Genomic DNA, 20,110 nt, shown 5'->3' with positions numbered 1-20,110 from the left:
CTTCAGAGCAACAATCCAAGAGGATGAACAGGAGAATCGACACAGGTGTTAGATCTGCTCAATCTATGGCCCCAATTTAGCAAGCCAAAATAGCATATTCTTAATTTTAATAGGACTTAAGTCCTTTGCTGAATCGGGGACTGTATGAAAACTCCTAAGTGCATAAGGGCATAACTGAAGTCCTCCTGTGAATCAGGAGAATACAGCAAGTGTATCACAGGTTTAAAAGGCTTAGTCTGAGCATGTCTTAAGTATTCCTTAAAGATACTTTATGGAGCAATTTTCACTTACTAGATCTGACTGAACAATAACCCAGTGTCTGTTCCAGGTGCCCGGTGTCATCTAACAAAGTTTTCAGACAAATCACATCTTTCCCCAAATATCCCTGGTTGTCCCATCCCCATTAGCAAAGCGGCAACATCAGTCCTTTGATATTACAGCTACTGCGAGTACACTCACCTCATAACAATCCTAACTATGATGATCTTATTGATCATGGACCCATTGTTTATTCTGTAACTGACTCATGAGAATTACTGGAATTCTTACAAATCCCAAATAAAAGGGAGGGGCAGACGTAAAATGTAATTTGATACCTTATATGTCTCAATGGATTGCTCAGTATCCTATTGGGATAAACATTGTTAGGGAAGTGCTATTCCATTATGCTCATCAATTTCAGAACACAAGTAAACATATAAAAATGAATTATATTTATATAATTATACAGTGCTGACCTTATGTACAGTAAATAAAAAATGCAATGGAATCTGTGCAGAGGTTATGATACATATGTTATGGAAAAGCATTTCACATTAGTTTAAAAATTTGCTGTAGGTTGGCACCTTAGGATTTTCTTTAAAAGAATGCAAGTTGTTTATAACAACTTAGTGGTAGTTTAAATCCAGCTGCTTTGGAGCATGACTGCAAGCTGAACATATAATTTATTCTAAATACAGTTCTGCATTGGTATTGAGGTCTGGGGTGAAATCCTATCTCAATGGAAAGAAATGAGAGTTTTGCCATTGACTTCAATAAGATCAGGATTTCATCCTTGGTCTTTACATTTTCAGTCTGTTGTAGTGGAGTAGCCAAAACGAGACACTGCTATTAGCAACAGAGCAGACACTTAATTCAAGATACCACTCTTCAAACAGTTGGGGTTTTTTTGTTTCTTAAATAAAGATAAAGTAAATCTTATTGTAGAAATGGTAGTAAAGGAGGCATTTTTTGTTATTTAATATTGTTCTTAATTGACTGTGGTATATTGAGCTTTCACTGTTAAGAGACAAGATTTGGAGATTATGCATGCTTTAGATTTAAAAGTAGAGGCAGAATAATGCTTAAATGCCTCAGTACACAGAAAAGGCATGTTTACAAAACAGCAATAAACACTGTAGATAATAATAATAATAGAAATAGAATAGTCACTCAAAATGAGTGACTAGACAGGGTTGGATTTTGAAGGAAAGAGTCCACAGAGGTCTGAGATAAAAAGGTATCAGCCTGAGTTAAGAATAGCAATATTTTCCAAAAAGCCCTTGAATCATATATCACATGCTCTTCAAAAAGTTGCTGGCTTCTAGTTAAATATTCACACATTTGGTGTATGAAAGATGTATAATTTTTAAGGGGTATGTGGTATGTATAGGTGTTAAATTACAGTAGCTTGACTGTAATATCTGCCACAGAGACTCATGACACTTTATGGCACCCACACTGCTCCCATTACTGAGGGAAGAGAAGAGAAAATAGGCCTCTTTCCTTCTCTCCTGAACATAGGAAAATTCTTATTGGTTTGCATGTTACTAGTTTTCACCAACCAAATTGCTTTGTTCCATATCTTCTGAAACCCCCTGTACTGAATTATATTGGCTGCACTGACACTTACTAGCAAGGAAAATTCTGAGGAACTGCAGGCTTTCCTTGCAACTTAACCCAGACAAAAAGCTGTTCAGGATGTACAGAGTTTGTGCAATTAAAATGGATATATGATTTGTGAACACCTCTCAGAAAGGAACTGAATGGGCAGTACCGATCTGGCCACACACAGTAGTACAGGAAACAATATTTAACTAGGAGTTTTTACCAATGCAGAATACAATCCTGAGGCTGCTTTTATTTTCCATTAAAAGATATTTCTAGGCTTAATACAAGTTGATTTAGAAACAGTAACTTTCCTGAATGCAAAATACATACATATGGAAGTGAAATTAGCTTGTTTTCAGCTTCCATCATTTCTGCCTAGGTACTTAGATGGCCTCTATCATCTGCTTTCAGGATGAAACTCTAATCTTCACTATTTTATATGGCACTTGGATACACAGAGTTAAGAGATACCTGATAAAATAAATTCACTAGATTAATTTATGACTGAAAGCAGGGAGCAGAACTATATCAAACCCCCCACCCCACCCCACCCCCGCACACACACACACTTTCATGGCTTGGAAGGTGTGTTAAATTCACCTTCTGTGAGATTTTCAGGAAATCTGGTTTATTTGGCTTACACAGTAAGCTACTCTTTGTACATTGTGTTCTGGATAAAGATGTGATTAAAATATTACACAAGTTACAGGTCACATTTTTTTTCTCTTTACACAACTGCTGATAAGTAATTTGTGCTTTTATAAATACAGTATTATACGTTCTATGTACAGGCACTGACAGACTCTGGTGCTGCTGTTAACCAGCCATCCACAGAAAGAATGGAATAATGATAGTGGGCAGGGTGGTGGAAGGTGCCAAACCCAGACAGACTATAGATGCTAATCCCAGGAGCGCTGAAGCAAGAACACTTCTCTGGTCCCGAATAATCATCTTCACTGTTTCACAGAACTGCAAAAGTCAGAGGGAAAGGTTCACAGTTAAATATGAAATCATTCTAAACTGATAGGTATTGGTGAGGGCAAGGAGAAAGCAGACCATCAAAGACTGCTCTGTACCAGGGATTCAACTTCTGTGGGCTAGAAAGGGATGGCTGGGTGAGTGAAAAGGGATCTATTCCCCTTAGAAACTGCCCCTGGCCCCATTGGAGTCCGTAGGAGCTTTACCACTGACTGCAGTGCATGCAGGATCGGGTCCTTAGAGACGCCAAGCCTATCTTAAGAGTTCATTACTAGTTGTCTAATGAATCACGCTTTATTTTCTTGATGATCAACGTCACTGCAGAGAGGTTAAATTTAGCTGCCGGTTAAGTTATTTCTAAGCAGCTTGGAAATTGTTTTCATGACTTGCAAAACCTGTAACTGATTGTAATTTGGTGTGAAACCTACATGGCAGGAGAATTTAAGTGGATAGGATGGCGGGCAAGCCATTCTGGTGAACTGACTGTTAGCATCTACTGGAAAATTACGCTTTCATAGAGACACTCCCCTCTCCCCTTTACATACTACAGATTTCAGACTGAAATACGCCTGGAGTCAGTCTTTGCAATCCCTTAAAATGCCATTAATTCTGTTTGATCTCCTGCTGAATAAAACATCCAAGATCCTGCTTGGCGTTGGATGGGGAAGGGAGAGACAGTGAAACAGTGTTTTGCAGCAGTCTGTGGCTGCAGTGCCAGTATACAGTAACTTCAGATCAGAGAGCTGAGTATTGACTAGACTGCTCAAAAGATTGCTTACTTACGGAAACCAGGCCTCAGCACCAAGTGACCTACTTCTCAGGGAGTACACTTGGAAAAAAAACAAGTTTGTTTTTTTTTTTTTTTTTTTTTTAAGAATTGTGAAGATTGAGCCCAACTGAGATTTTACACAGCCTATCCTCTCACCAAGCTGTTTGTTGGACTATTCAAGCCACACACAAAAACTCTGTTATTCTGGAGGTGCTAAATAGTAACACCAATTAAAATCTGTTCTGATTCTGTAAAACCTAGCAAAGCTTTCAAACTCATGGAAAGTGCTCCACTACTAATACACACAGATTAAATATTTTACTTTAAATAAAAAAAAATAATAATAAAGAAGCTGACTAGCCTCTGTTCCTTGGCTGAAATGAGCACACAGGGTAGTATGTGCTCCAACATAATTATCACGCAGAAACATGGCTTTCACTGCGAGAAATTATTTGCGCTACCTAAATAAATCTGACATGTTTACTTTTGTAGGCTTGTAAAGTGCGTGGGGGACTCCTTTCCAAACTAGCCTTGGGCTGCTGCTATCACTGACTTCAGACACCTCATAATGTGGCAACTGTACGTTTCTTTTATCTGGGGAGGAAAGGCCTGCCAGCTCTTTTCCAAAATCCATGATCTCTCTGGTGGCACAGGATTTGCTGAGAACCTAGTAGGTTTAACTAAAAACTGGTAAATGGACGGAGTTGCTGGGCTTTTTCATTTCTAGAGAGCATGGATCCAGTGCCTCAAAGTAAAGTATTTTCGTATCATTGGTTTAGATCATCAGAAGGTGAAAGGGGAGGGGGTGTGCTTTGTTGGCAGAAATTTGCTTTTATTTTTCTTTATTTTCCCCCCCCGTCGACTGATGCCAGTCTTGCTTCTTTAAACAAATTCACTGTCTGTCTCCCTACCCCCAGCTCAGAGATTATTAGCCATGAAACACCTGGTTTATCAGTGCCACAAGCCCTTTCAGGTATAGGGGTTACTTTCCTCCTCACCCATGCCAAATAGAGCTACTTTATTCAGGTCAAATACTAGCCTAGAGTTTGATTTCATAGAGGATGCTTTACTCTGAATGTACCTTTATGGCAGATCACATTATCAATGAGATTCCTCTTTCTTCGCATACTTTTAGAACCTTGCCAATTTCAAGAGTCTGTGTTTCTTCCACTAAGTTAGCCTTTGAGGTGGTGGGGGCTTGATTTGCAGCAATAACAATGCTTGGAACCAAACAGCCTTGGGTTTTAACCCGTTTCCAAGCATTCTAATTGGGTTTGAAATGGGGGGAGACTCCCTTTGGGGAAAGGTGGAAATGACCTACAGAGGGGTAAGTTTGTAACTTCTACCTGTATTTACACATTTTTGGGCCCTCTGCATGGACAGATTCCTTTCATGCTGAGTCTAGCAAACCATTAGCAGTCAAGGACCAAAATCCCTTTCAGCGTTAATGGTCCATTGCAGGATGTCAGGTCATTTGACCTCATGGGAGATTTGAAGTGTTAAGACTGTCTCTTGCCAGTTTTCAGGCTCCGGGGTGTTAGGAAACACTAGACAAGGGACTAGAAGTATGTAGACAAAGTTCAAAACCTCCAGCTAATGATGGCTTCAGACAACTCCTTTTGCAAGCAGCTTTTGGAGTAGCAGCCAAAGAACCAGGGGGAGGAGGAGAAGGGAGCCTCCCACCCCCCGCCCCTGCCCCCCAGAGAAGGCTCACGTTAAGCTACTGATGCTGCTCATGCAGGGGGAAAGAGGCTGAGTGAGCTCTCCTTTCACACAGGGGAACGACATGGTTAAAGTTACAGCAAGATCGTTGGGGCTCCTGCTGGGGCAGTTTCCCTCTCCAGTCCCCCCAGCCACCAGTCTTCCAAGACTCTCCGTCCTGTCCTCGCTCACTCCAGCTGGGCAGGTGTTTGGCTCACATGCCGGGTGGGAGGCCAGGGGGACTTCCAATCCGTTCGCCAGGTAACTCTAAAGCTGTTTTCAGAGTAGCTGCCGTGTAAGTCTGTATCCCCAAAAAGAAAAGGAGGACTTGTGGCACCATAGAGACTAACCAATTTATTTGAGCCTAAGCTTTCGTGAGCTCACTTCATCGGATGCATGCTGTGGAAAATACAGTGGGGAGATTTATATACACAGAGAACATGAAACAATGGGTGTTACCATACACACGGTAAGGAGAGTGATCAGGGAAGGTGAGCTATTACCAGCAGGAGAGAAAAACACCCTTTGGTAGTGATTTGTGCCCGCCCAGGGAGAGGTAGCTCGTCCTAGCGTGTAGGGTTTCCACGGGACGTCAGACGGTAAGTGGGGCAGCCAGCAAAGCGAACAGATCGGCTCCGCTTTGCTCCCCCCGCCCCCAGACACAGAGGGGAGATGGGCAGAGGACCAGCACACACCTGTACCAGTCACCCCAGGCCAACCCGGGGTGGGCGTGTCCCCTCCCCTAGCGAGGCAGGGCGCCCGGCTGAGCGGGGCCCCGGGCGGGCTTTACCTTGTCGGTCTGGAAGCTGACCGCCGAGCCGTAGCGGCAGTAGGTGACGAAGTGCTCGCAGTTGTTCCACAGCAGGCTGTACGCCGTGGCCCCCACCAGCTTCTCCGCCCGCCGGGCCACCTCCTCCTCGCACAGCGCCTTGCTCGGGAAGGCCTCGTCCATGTGGTTCGCCAGGATGGAGCCGCCGTAGGCGAAGTCCTCCACCGTGTCCACCCGGATGCGGGCCATTCTGGCCAGGACGCCCAGGACGAGCCTCTTGTTGGTCACCACCTGCTGGATCTGCCGCTGGTCGTCGGTGAAGGCGGGCAGGATGTCCGGCATCAGGTGCGCCACGCGGTTGTCCCCGAGGTAGATGCCGAAGTGGACGAAGAGGGTGCGGGGCACCTCCAGCAGGTCGCCCCGCTTGAAGCAGGTGGCCTCGCAGGAGCTGGCGGGCTTCGCCTCTTCCTCCGCCGCGCCGGGGCCCTCGCTGCACAGCCTGAGGTTGGCCAGGAGGAGCAGCTTCTCCAGCAGCAGGGAGGCCACTTGGTACATGGGGTTCTTCATGCTGCGGGCCTGGAGGCTTCCCCTGGCCTTCCTCCTGCGGCGGGATGCTGCCACCCACCCCTGCATCCCGCCTTCTTATCCCGGCGGGCGGGCAGGCGGGAGTGGCGGGGCCACAAGCAAGCACAACCCCGATTGGCTGAGAGGGAAGTGGGCGGCTTCCAACCGTGAGTGAAATAAACCTTTATTCAGAAGCAGCGCTTAAAAAACGTCTCCTGGGCAAGCCCTGATGCTGCTGCCCTGTTGAAGCCTCTGGGAGGCAGAGCTCCTCCCCAGAGCAGCTCCTGGCTTCTGGATCGCGTGTTCGCGAGGAGAGGGGCCAGGGAACTAGGCAGTCGAACAATGTGTCCGTTTGCAGGAATTCAAAGCTGAGAGAGGGAAGCGATGGAATAAAATGAATGGCCATTGAGGGAAGTTATGAATGACACAAGTGCCACTGATTTCGTTATGGGCGTAAATTGTGTACAGCTACAGCCTGTAAGTGGGGACCTCAAAGTAACGCAAACTACTTCCAAGATAAAAAGTTGCGCTTTCTCACGCGTTCAAAATGGTCTCCCCCCCAACCCCCACAAATCTTCACGGCGTTCAAATATAACATCATCATCTATTTGGGCCTGTAGAATAGAAAGGTCAGTTAGATTGCCCGAGAATTTCTCCCGTCGCATTTGGATCTCTCCAACTACCACTTGCATTTGTGTATTCTGTTTTCTTTGCAATTCCTTGTAATCGCTTTAAAACGAGCATCAAATATCAACTGTATTTGAATATACCGGATTCTGTTATATTCCGGGATTATCACTGTAGCAAACACCGCATTAAACATTACAATGCCTAAGAGCTACTACGGGCATTTCTCTGCTTGGACTATATGTAGTTATAAACATGCAGTGAGTAAGAGATCTGACCTCAAACACTAGCACTCATTTTTGATGTTGTGAGTGACTACAGCCTCCTTGGAATTAAAATGTCCCCTGATAGGTGTATTCGCTAAATAACTAACTAGCCGGGATAGTAAATTACAAATTACAAGTTCCTCCTGTTTGTCATACTTCGTGACGAACGACAGTGACAATTTGTTTCCTCCTAAACAAAGCTCTTTCCTCTCGCACTGAGTTCCTCAAAGTTCAAAGGATTAGGCAGGCACAATAAATGTTTATTACACAGCGCAGTGTACGGAGGAGAGGAAATCGTAGTGGCAATGACAAGTGATCGTGCACTTGATTCCTTTACAAAACCATTTGCATTTACATCGATCGATAATTTCCTGCTTATCTGGGAAGACAACAGGCTGCGAAGTGAGGAGGGGAGTGGAACTCATATTTACAATTTAACTTGTCCTAAAATCCGTCGGCTAAGAGAGCGGAGGAAACATGCCTCTGCTGTTTGTTTCCCGCTAATCCATTATGTCAATGTATAAATCCCGGGAACAAAGCCCACAAAAGAGCAGCTCTGTCAGGGCAACAAAGCCGCCTAGTCTGAGGCTAATAAGTTTCAGTAGCCGAGCAAATTCCCGGCTCTCCCTGGGGGCTGCGCGGAATGATTGATGGGAGGACATTCATCTTACCTGGAAAATGACAGGGCCTTGGAGACCAGGAAGGGAGGAGGGCCAAGCTCCCCTTTATCCTCGGGTTCTGTGGCCACAGCCTTTCTCCCAGCCCCTGCAGTCGCACTGTCCCCCAGACCCAGTGCCATTGACTTTTGTTCATGTCACAAACACTCCCGATTCAACCTTTTAGTTCCGTCTGGAGAAAGAAACTTCGTCCCACTATACATGAAGCAAGAAAGCGGGTGGGAAGAAACAGGAGGAGGGGCAGGGCCAGCTTTTCACACTATCCCCCTTTCTAAGGAAGATTGCAGGGCTGGGAAAATTTTTGAGCTAATTTCCTTACGTTTTGTTTGCCTGAACATCTGCAAACAAACTGATTTAGCGTGTCTCGGTCGGTTACAAACACTTGCTGAGAAGCGGGCAGGAACTGTGTATGCCCAAAGCCTCGACACATTTCTGTGGGCAAAGCAGGACCTCCTTAGAGCAAATAAATATTTTCCCTTTCAGTCATCATACCAGTGTCGGGGGGAGGAGGGCTCCTCACCATGGCATAGCATAGACTGTGCATTCAGGAATGGATCCGAAACCCAAACATTCTAGGGGCGTTTTTATAATTAATCACTTGCCACAAAAAGTCTCTACCAAGTGTTTGAAACCCAAAAGAAACCACCCTGTAAAACTCTGCCTTATAGCGGGCACATGGAAGGAGGAGCAGGAGAGAGCAAGTAAGGGGATCATTTGAGGGTTAGTCAGGTTTTTGGCCTTTCCTTTCCCCTCCCCAGGTCTTTTGCCCTGGACGATCAATATTTGTCTGATGGTTCTCTGTGAGTCGGTAAATGACACCTCACAGTCGGGTGCAGCAGAAAGGAGAATAAGAGATTGGACCAGCTTCTGCAAAGCACGGAGTGCGGTGCCTATCCTAAAGTCTGCTACTCCCCTTTTCACTCCTTGCAGAAGGCTATATTTCAGCCGAGGGAACTTCTTCACAACTAGGGGCTTAGAACCGAAAGGTGGATTTCATGAAATTATTCTTGTAAAGAATAATTTTGAATCACTGGTCTGATCTTGCTCAGAAGTAACAAACAGCTTCCGTGCTAAACGAAAAGTACTTCCACCTCTCTAACCTGCAACCGGAGTGACAAACCAGCACGAACCTCCTGCGTAGCCATTCATTGCTGGTACTTGCCCCAGCACCTCTGACTGGTGGGGGAAGGAGGGAATCAGGCTTTAGGGAGTTTCTTTTGAGAGTCCCAGCCAAGTTATTATATAATGCAGGGTTAGCCACGTTGCGGATCAGCGCCAAAGCCTGCTCCGTCTACAAGAGAAAATAGCTTGAGGCGATGTTCACCTTATTTAATTGTGTGGAGGGGTGTTTGCTTGGTTCGTGGCAGGTTCATCCCCCCTAAACAACATTGCAACCTGTGCTGCAAAAACTAGCTTTAACCGACGTGGTTTTAAGGGACTGATCTATTTCTAGGTGCAACTGCACTGAGAAGAAGGTTGTGGGAACTTTTCGGACAAACTGCAGACACACTTTCAGCCAGCCAAACGGCAGAAGCAGCGATGTCAAGGATGCAGAGTGATGCTGTTTTTTAAGGTTTATGTTTCAAACCTGCGCTTTCCCCCGTTCGATCGCCAACCGCAGGTGGTAAAAATTTACCCTGGTCTACACAGGGGGGAAAGGTATGTCGATCTAAGATACGCAACTTCGGCTATGCGAATAGCGTAGCTGAAGTCAGTGTATCTTAGGTCGACTTACCCGGCCGTGAGGACAGCGGCGAGTCGACTGCTTCCGCCTCTGGCGATCTGGAGTTCTGGAGTCGACGGGGAGCGTGTTCGGGGATCGATTTATCGGGTCTAGACGAGTCGCGATAAACCGATCCCCGATAGCTCGAGCACTACCCGCCGATTTTGAGTGCATTTTCAGAGCTGATTCAGTGGTTGAGCCCGCATGAAGGGTCCCCCGGCCTGGGGAAAATAAGGCGGGAAATCGGCATTAAGAACGTTACAGAAAATGAACAATGTAAAACACGCCTGTCCGTATCACCAGGTCACACCTACATGCATCGACGTCCTCAGAGCAGGCGGCGAGGGAGGCTCCCTTGCTGGGGTACAGTAACGCGACTGCCTTCCCCGCGGGTCTCGTCTCCTTTCCAGGCAAGCAGCGTTTCATCCCCACCCAATCGCTGCCGAGAAGACGCGAACAGCCCTGGGCCCAGAACCCCCTCGCCCTTGATTCTGCACAGAAAAGAGACGCTCGACCCACGACCCTGAGGCGCTGGAGACCCACGTCTCCCACTGAAGGCAGAGAAGGTGCTCAGCGCATTGCAGGACTGGCCCCAGCGCTTCGTAAATCCTTATTCAGAGATTAGAGCAAGAGCCAAATTAGTCCAGGTCGGCGGCCCCTGGCCACCTGCGGGGCCTCGTCCTCGCTCTTCTCCGGGTTCAGCTTCTTCCCCTTGCTGCACTTCACACCGCCACCCTCCTGCACCGTTTCCTAGCGGCTGAAGACGCTCTCCCCCTGCCAGTGCACCCGAGCACGTGAAGACGCGGCATCTTGGGTCAGATTCTGCAAAGGGGCGATGGTCCCCAACATTAGGCTCAGGCCCAAGGGGAGAGGAGGGATCTCGGCACCTTATAGGTGCTTTGCGGAGACAACCCTGAGTTGCATCCTCCCCACGACCACACAAGGACTGAACCGACGAGAAAGGGCAAATACAGCAAATCCTCCCGCTGCTCTCTGATTTTACTGGTGCCTGGAGCAAACACGGAGTTTCCCCACGCGGGATCACACGCAGAAACGACGCCTGTCGAAAACATTTATACTTAACAATAAGGAGGCGGCTCCCTAGAACCCCACTTACACCCCACAGCCCTTTCATGCCTTGCTGCATCTTCCCCCACCCCATCTCCTGCCTCTGCCACATCAGAGTAACACCTGGACACCGCGGCAGGGATTCCTGCAGGTTTTTGCCCAACTAGCTTGAGGTGCTCAGCAAAACAGGGGAGGCCTCCGGGGCCCCTAGGGTCTCCCCCTCAGAAGTAGCGTAGAGGGAGCGGAAACTCCTTGGTTGGTACCAATAAATGTTTTCACGCTGGATCATAGCACTGTTTAGTCAGAGGCAGCCTTTGTTTGCTTGTTAAAGGCCAGTTAGTTTTAATCCCCAAATTGTCAGAGTCCATTACAAGTAAATCCGGGAGAGAAACCCAAGATGAAACTCAAGAAGAGAAGCGGGGTGGTCCCCACAGGTAGGAGGAAGCTCAAAGCCTTTATGCTCCTGAGTTTCAAAGGAACAAAGTGAAGGCTGGGGCATTACTGCACTGAGTAACCCACACAGCAGTGAAGCAGCTGAAGCATGAAAAAGCCGCACCTTTCCCGACAGCTGGTTTATACGGAGGGCTGGAAAGCCACTGGAAGGCATCAGATAAACAAGAAATCAATGAAATGTAGCATTACTGCCCCCAGCCCAGACACATAGCCCCAGGGGATGCACTCAGATAACACTGCACCACCGCAAGGCTGTAGTATTGGGAGATTTGTTTTATTAATGCTCATAAAGTTTCAGATCTTTGGATAGAAGGTGCAATGTAACTGCTTATTATTACAAAAATATACATTTAAACTTAATAACTTGTACACTGATAACATTTTTCTTTGTTAGTAAATAGACGATTACAGCTATTTTTGAAAAGCAGCAAAACTTTCAAGTCCTGCATGGAAATCTCAGGTTGAGCACCTATATTAGGCTCTTTCTAACTCTGGCTCCTGCATGCCTAATCCCTTTCAACCAATAGGGGAGCAAAACAAGAGAAAAAAAAAAAGCCATATACTTTGACACTTCCCCTTTCTATTCTGTTTTTCAGTAAAATAAAACAAGGTGTGTTTATATTTATTACTTGAAGTTGTTCATGGTTTCTGTTAGACATAAACATAAGAAACTAACCCCTTGGAAATACACATTTTTTCTAGAAAGAAAATACTTTTTTTCTTCACTAAACATATTAGTTTAATCTATTACATTATAATTAAAATTTAAAAAGGCATTTCACCTCTAGTCCAACTCTAGAACACACTACTTCTCCAGCCTGTTTTGGATGGTCATTGCAGGACATAGTCATTCTGTGCATTGTTTAATGGGCAGATTAAATTGTCACAAAAATGGCAAAACTATCTCAAAATATTAGTTTTAAATATATGATGAATTGTACTGTCTGTTTTGACGGTTAGGGACCGTGCAACATTTTAGGATGTATTACATATTTTATTTTGAGAATTAGAGCTGTCATAAGAAACAGTAAAATTAGAGAGCTCCGAAGCCAGTGACAATTTGTCTAAGGGATTCTGACACATTCCCTAAGGAAAATATTATGAAAATAAATGCCACTTGGTGCAATCTAGTGTGTTGCAAAAGCAAACAAACAAAATCCAGCCATAGCTCAAAGTTATCCCTACTGGGGATGGTTTAGTGGTGTCTGGAGGGGTATGAACTCCAACAGAGACAGAAAAACCCCTCTCCATTCCCTACTCCATCAAACTGCATGGTTTAATTCTTCAACAAACTGTGCCTCTGTTGTACAGTTGTGAATGCTCTGCACCTCCCAGCCCACAGGCCACCACTACCAGTGGGTCTAAAGTGTTCATTGTTTAGTCATTCAATTTTCATATTAACCAACAGTGAATGTTTAATTTGGTACAGAATTGGGTGAGATACAATCTAAAGTGGGAACTGAACCAACACACAAACTCAGAAAACGTAAAAGGAACCCAAAACAATTAATATTAAAAACATTTCTAAACTAAGTTGCAATTGGAAAATATACTAAAAGAAACTATTTAAATTACTGAAATATCTAGCCTTTTTACCAGTTTACTTTCAATATCAAAGTAGTCGCATATAGATATACAAAATCACTTAAACAGCACAGTGATTAAGGCTGTATATGTTTGGCATAGCCATGATTTCCATGACCAAAAATATCACTTTTAGGGTATTGTAATAAGATCATGGGGCCAGATCCCCAGATGGTGTAAATAAGCATAACTATTGAACTTTACTGAGTTGCACTGATTTACATCAGTTGAGGGTCTGGCCCATGGTCCTTTTTCATCTTAGTCTGCTACTGAGCAAGACTTTCTTCCATTAATTATTGTTATTAATAAATGTGACTATTTGTTGGGTTTTTCTGTTTTCCTGTCTTAATATGGTTTCAGACTATTGATGACAGCTGTTTAACTTTTCTAATGGAAAAAAATGTAAACAATTTAAATATTGTGTACCTCCCTCCCCCAATATTCTGAGTTTTCCATATTTTTCTGTGACAAAGCCATGGTTTTCCCATATTTGCCTTTAGAACCAGACTTAATAATGATGTACAAATAATACTACATATGACTAGTTGACCCAGTAATTAGTATAGTATCTTCTTACATTCTGTTTAGGTCATAAGCGAAAATAATATGGGTGAAAATTTGGCCCCCTCAAATTCCATGAGAGTTTTGTCATTGACTTGAATAGGGTCAAGATTCCACAGATGATGTTCTCAACATAGTCCTCAAGTGGACAAAACCACAATGCAAACTGGAAAAATTCAGTTACAATCCTTGCTAGTGATAGGCTAGCAAATGGAGAACTGTAATAGAACAGATTAGAGCTCAGAGGCACTGCCAAAGATTTCTGATGAGGTTTACAAAGCACCTACACATCATTCATAGCTGTAACCCCTATAATTAAAGTCTCAATTTTATCAGCACTAAACAGTTAATAAATTCTGAAAATAAAGGAACATACACATTTCTGAATATAAAAGTACCTAAACATTGTCCACTAAGAGATTTAAAAACCCCCAAACATACATATCTTTCTGCTGTGGTAGGAGATACAGAGAATTATCAGGTCTGAAGCTCTGTTAGACTGAGTTTCTTTTCGGGGAGATGGATACAGCTCTCTAATTTACCATCTGGCACCAGCTCTGATGTACAATAGGTCAGTGTACTTTTGGGAAGCTGAGGATAGATGGAACACAGTGCAAATCAGACATGCCTCTTTTCTGCCCCCAACATGCTCCCCCTCCAGGGTTGTAGAGAAGGGTGGTGCAAGGGACAGCTAAACTGACTCAGCACCTCCTGGGAACTCCTGTGCACTTCGGGAATCTCCAACAGAAGTGCTAAGACCAGATTCCATCCCTTTTGTAGCATCACACAAGGGACAGTGGGGAATCGAATCTGGCTGTTAGCATTTTTTCTTCTTCAAAATAATCCACATGACGAGAGCTCCATTTTGTAATTACTTCAGTGCTGTTTAAATAAGGGTTATAAGCAATGAGAGAAGTTGGGAATAGAAAACATTCAGCTTTCTCTCACTGACTGCAGAATACCCTGAAGTATAGTGGTCACCATTCAAAGTCAATATTCACCATCAGTCACCACACAGTGGTGCTTGAGTTACTACAGCTATTTACTGCCCTAATTAGAGGGAAAAACTGACCTCAGCTACCACAGTTTGACAGTTGTTAGTAAATGGTGACTTTTTAATAGACGAGCACCAAGTTATCTGACTGTTCTGTATACCTAAGGGATATACTGTGCAAAATCACAGTGCAGACTGAAGGTGGTGGACTTGAGCAGTTAGAGTTAAACAATATTATTCCTCTTAATTATTAAGAGTTCTAAAAAAGGACGGAGAGGAGGACTGGATTGAAAGGTAGTTTTCATTTTGCAAGTGTGTGTGGTTGTCTGGTTATCTCACTGTAAAATTGTTATTTTTTATTTTATTTCTTTATTATATTTTACAGGAAATAAATTAACTCTTTATCCAATATATTAACTAGATAGGAAATACTATTAGTCACAGACAAATCTACTTGTCTGGTAATACTCAAAATATTCACTTTTCTGTGCCTTACAGTTAAGCCTGAGAGAGAGAACTGTCACCACCACTTTAGTTTGAAGTTTCTTGAATTTGACTCAAGAAGCCAGTTTTTGTTTAGCATGTTTGTTTGTTTGTACTCAGAGTTTTAAAAACAGATGAACCTAATAATCATTATTCTATTAAGGACTTTAAATCTGGAACATTTTTTATCTGGAAATCCAGTAACATCTGTCCAAATGCCTTGCCCTGTAGAGAGAACAAAACAGAAAATAGATTGCATTGCGTGAACCAAGTATCTAAAATTAAGTTACATATTTAAATATACCATCTTTGCAAACATATATTTTAAATTAAAAAAAGTTGTTTGAAACAAGCAGGATATCAGACTTCTACGTTACATAACATCCCTGAACTTTGGTGTATTCAAAGTCTGGATCTGAATTTTGCTGCTAAGCCAATAGCCCATTATATAACGTTACAACCAGATTTTAGGTAATTTCCTTAACCCTTGAACTGCAAATCCATATAGGTTCTCTCTTTCTTTTATTTGTTTGACTTTGCTACTCACGTAGTTTTTCCTAAGTAAAAGTTAAAAACTTGACTTAAGATTTGCAACCATTTAAACTTCGGTAGGTAGAGCGAAGCTTTTCCAGTAGTTATTTATTTAAATTACTGCATACCAGGGTTCAGTGAGCTAGATCTCTTTGTTTTATAGTTTTTTTTTTATTTAGGACTCAATTATGACACCACATTCATGTTGAATTGTATTTTATTCTGTGAACAGTCCAGATGATTTCAGTGAGACTACTTGTGAAGTAAGATATTTCTCAGCATGAGTAAGGATAGCAGAATTGGGCTGTCAACACAGTGTGTGTATGGTTGGGGCTTTGTGCAGTTTATGGAGGCCTCAGCCCCGTAAGCCTGAGCCCTGGAAGCCCAAGTCAGATAGCATGGGCCAGCTAAATGCAGTGTAAACATACTTCCTGTGCCTCCATCTTCCTTTTGCACACCTACACAGGATTAACCAGAATTAAACCCTGCCTAGATTCTCAGTTGGTGTGACTCCATAGAAGTCAGTCAAGTTACACCAATTAAATATCTGATCAAAATCAATGGAGTTACACCAGTTGGGAATCTGGTCCTATGTATACCAAAATACACTCAAAACCAAGTTGTCTAGCAGACACCTGCTCTCCAAAAATGTGACTACATTTTTCTGAGTAGCTAAATTCATTAGTATGTCAGAAACACAGCTCACACATCACAAAGCATGGCAACTTCACCTTTCATAAAGTCTGCAAATCCATCATTTCACATATAAACGAAATCTTTTCCACCAACTGAGCTATGCATCACTGCTTAGTTTTCAAACTTGGAAGAATGAATGAGAGACTGTTTTTGTGAAATTAAAAGATAGCTATTAGTCAATAGATTATTACTCCATCCCAGTGTTGGTTAAAAAGAGTTTGTGCAATATGTAGTTATAAAAAATAACTAAAATCAAAATCAGTGCCTGCATACGTACCTGTGGGTCACTTCTTAAGGATGCAATACCACCACCACCAAGGGAATTTTTCAGAACAAAGTTTAATCCGTGTATTCCTGGCAATTCATATCTTTAAAGGTAAAATTTAAAATTATGTTTGTTTTACAGTAGATTTAGATTAATTACTAGTGAAATGCAGCATTTAGAAATTGAAGATCCAAAGTAATTTTTTAAGGACTGTGATGATGCCCCCATTTTGATTCAAGCACACTAATCAGAAGAAAAAAAACCCCAAAACTCCACCTTAATAGTAATAAGGTAGGATATGAACTTAGTTGGTCTTTTCTGATTAAGCTGTACAAGAATTTTGATTATATCATGTTCCAACATTAATAAACTAAGGTTGTTTTCTGTTAGTTAGGTAACAACTGTAGCCTAAGTTTGATGGGCAAATTGCAAAGTTTTAGTGCAGGAGCCAATTCAAACAGAGGGATTATAGTGTCCAGAATAGAAAGATTTGAATATTTCATAGTCCTGTTACTGAAAAAAGAAAAAGAGTACTTGTGGCACCTTAGAGACTAACAAATTTATTTGAGCATAAGCTTTCGTGAGCTACAGCTCACTTCATCGGATGCATTCAGTGGAAAATACAGTGGGGAGTCGGAGAACACTTCAATCTCTCTGGTCACTCGATTAGAGACCTAAAAGTGACAATTCTTCAACAAAAAAACTTCAAAAACAGACTCCAAGGAGAGACTGCTGAATTGGAATTAATTTGCAAATTGGATATAATTAACTTAGGCTTGAATAGAGACTAGGAGTGGATGGGTCATTACACAAAGTAAAACTATTTCCCCATGTTTATTTCCCCACCCCACACCGTTCCTCAGACATTCTTGTCAACTGCTGGAAATGGCCCACCTTGATTATCACTACAAAAAGGTTTTCTCCCTCCCCCCGGCCCCCGCTCTCCTGCTGGTAATAGTTCATCTTAAGTGATCACTCTCCTTACAGTGTGTATGGTAACACCCATTGTTTCATGTTCTCTGTGTATATAAATCTCCCCACTGTATTTTCCACTGAATGCATCCGATTAAGTGAGCTGTAGCTCACGAAAGCTTATGCTCAAATAAATTTGTTAGTCTCTAAGGTGCCACAAGTCCTCCTTTTCTTTTTGTGAATACAGACTAACACGGCTGCTACTCTGAAACCTGTTACTGAAAAGTATCTGTACAGTAATTACTCATATCTCTGATATTTTTTTGGCTAAGAATGGCTTTCATCCCACCAAGAATTCATATGCTAACAATTACTGAGAAATAACCATACTGTGATTCTGCAAATCAGTGCATAAAATTGCAACTACTCTATATAGCACCTGGAAATATTATGGGTACATCTGTGGAGGTTCAAATGTGAACATGGTTCAAACACAAAAAGATAATGATGGATTACAATGCACATGCAGTGATACTACATCAACAAAAATATGTTACCCAGTATATTTACGTAGCATTGATATATACTGTAATTGTGTAAAATCTAAAACAAGCCTAAGAAAAGATAATATATTTGTACAATTCACTCAGTATTTTTAAAATCTGCTTTTAAACATCAGAAACTCTTCAAAAAACAAATAAAAACACTTCAAAGAACATTAAGATTGTGACAGAAACTAATAAAATAAAGGAAATTCACTGTTCTAACTGAACTCCCATAACTAGGCACAATGGGGTGCCTCCTTAATTACTTCCTCTAAAGTGCAGTGCCTAGGTATTTCATTAAAGATAAGACTTTTCCATGAGTTCCCAGTTAATTTTGGCCACATTGTACTTTGCTTGTATTTTTGCTTAGTGAATTTATACATCAAGAGAAAGAGAGCACTCTTCCTAGTTAAGAGTGAGCTGGAGGTGAAATGATAGGTTTCAGAGAAGAGATGTTTGTGTAATAGTGTGGTGCAATAATATAGGAGGTTGATTATTGTGCATTAAATATATGGATAGAAATTACAGTGGATTTTGAGTCTCAGTATGTAGATAAGTATCGTTTTCTCATTGCTTAATTTTGTATAAAATGACTGATAATGTCTAGTAAACATATATCTGACAAGTATTATCTTTTTGAACATGGGAACCCTTATCCACAGAGCAAGAAAATGACCCTAGCCCAAAGAGAGAGAGAGAACTAAACCAGAAAATGCTCACAGAGCAACTTTATTACTCTCCCTCATTCAGAAAAGTAGAGAACTCAGAACTGTAACTATTTTTAATCTTGTTTCTTAAATTGAGCCATAATTCTGAATAGAACAGTTTATATGTATGTTTCTGATATTTTCCTCTACTATGGAGATATATACAATTAGAAGCATGCAGAATTAAAAGTGATAAAAGCTAGGTGTAGCTGAAGTGCTGACAAGAGGCTCACAGAATGTATCTGATTAATAGTGTAAAAGAGGGTACATAATGAGCTAATTAAGACAAAAGAGAAGGATTTCATTAGTTTTTGAAAAATAAGTTATTATTTCCTTTTGAAGAGGGCAAAACAAAGTTTATTTCTACAGTTTTATGCTGTATTTCTAATACCTTTCTTTAAATAAATATGAATGTGCATTGTGTCCAAAGCACTGAAAAATGTAGTGATTCACAAATAACCCTTCACTGGCAGGCCAGGACAGGGAGGGAGTGAAGTGATTAGCAAATCTTTTACATCTCTAAGTTCTATGATTCTATATGTACTACAGTGCCTTGCTAACAAATTCACACTGCTTTCAACAGCAGAATTGCTCAGACCTGTCTTTTTGCAGAGTTCCAGAGACTAGCATCCTTTTCTAGAGTTAGAGCTCGTTTCTGTGTGTGAATGTTATATCTTCCTTGCTGTCAGGAAGTATATCCAAATTTGTCTGACTATTCCATTTTGAGGATGCATATCACTTACAGAGAAGGCAAAAAGTGCAATTAATTCAAGACGAATTTGCTTTATGAGGGAAAAAAGCAAATTCCCCATCTAGTTAGAAATAAGACCTTTGTTGTTATATGTTACCTGAAACCCTGAAAACTTCAGAGTGTGTGCAATTACAGGTATAATCTAACAAAAATAATTTCCCTTCCAGACTGTATGCCTATTTATTTTACCAGCCTTAAAGAAATGCCATGAAAGGCAAAATGCTGTTAACCTCTGATCTGCAATGAAGTAGAGTTATGGTTAGAACATTTTTTTTAAAAAAGTACAAAAATATTTTGGTTTTCAAATTATAATGTTCAAAAAGTCATTTGCATTTCCATATTCCCAATACTGTCTGTTTAAACAGCAAGACTGTTGGTTTATTTCTAGTTTTCACATTCATAAAAATGTTTTGTCTAAAAAGTCTAAAAAGAAACTTTCAGATCTGAAACATGTGAGCATAATCCTTATAATCTAAAAACAAAAACAAAAAAACAACTCTATAAAAGGATCCATTATTTTCCCCAGTAGCTTTTCACGCTACTCACAGAGTCCCATTATCACATCATTAAAAGAAGCCCAAACCAGAGATGATCTAATTAATCAAAATAAACTGTTG

General features: G+C 41.9%; 2 protein-coding genes across 3 annotated transcripts in view; both read right to left on the bottom strand.

Moving 5' to 3' along the window:
* Window positions 1-2,601: 2,601 nt before the first annotated feature.
* LRAT (lecithin retinol acyltransferase) lies at window positions 2,602-6,668 on the bottom strand. Its single transcript, XM_077815410.1, has 2 exons — window positions 6,108-6,668; window positions 2,602-2,838 (listed from the first exon to the last, which is right to left on the bottom strand). Exons 1-2 carry the CDS (start codon window positions 6,651-6,653, stop codon window positions 2,686-2,688), a joined length of 699 nt encoding a protein of 232 aa, XP_077671536.1. The 5' UTR covers window positions 6,654-6,668; the 3' UTR covers window positions 2,602-2,685.
* Window positions 6,669-11,722: 5,054 nt separating this feature from the next.
* LOC144264082 (uncharacterized) overlaps window positions 11,723-20,110 on the bottom strand; it is a 105,981-nt gene continuing 97,593 nt past the window's right edge. The window contains exons 19-21 of one of the 2 annotated variants that reach the window (XR_013345942.1): window positions 16,591-16,681; window positions 12,429-15,311; window positions 11,723-12,248 (exon numbers count right to left, since the gene is read on the bottom strand). Coding sequence is in view for 1 of the 2 variants with exons in the window: in XM_077815408.1 (XP_077671534.1) it covers window positions 15,237-15,311; window positions 16,591-16,681 (166 nt within the window). In the remaining variant the exon portion in view is untranslated. Of the gene's footprint in view, window positions 15,312-16,590; window positions 16,682-20,110 lie in introns of both variants that reach the window. The other variant, XM_077815408.1, reaches the window with a different exon arrangement.

The sequence above is a fragment of the Eretmochelys imbricata genome, chromosome 4 (genome assembly GCF_965152235.1).
Source record: "Eretmochelys imbricata isolate rEreImb1 chromosome 4, rEreImb1.hap1, whole genome shotgun sequence".
NCBI classification, from domain to species: Eukaryota; Metazoa; Chordata; order Testudines; family Cheloniidae; genus Eretmochelys; species Eretmochelys imbricata.
The sequence above is the reverse complement of the archived record's forward strand: the minus strand, read 5'-3'. Positions and strand labels throughout refer to the sequence as shown.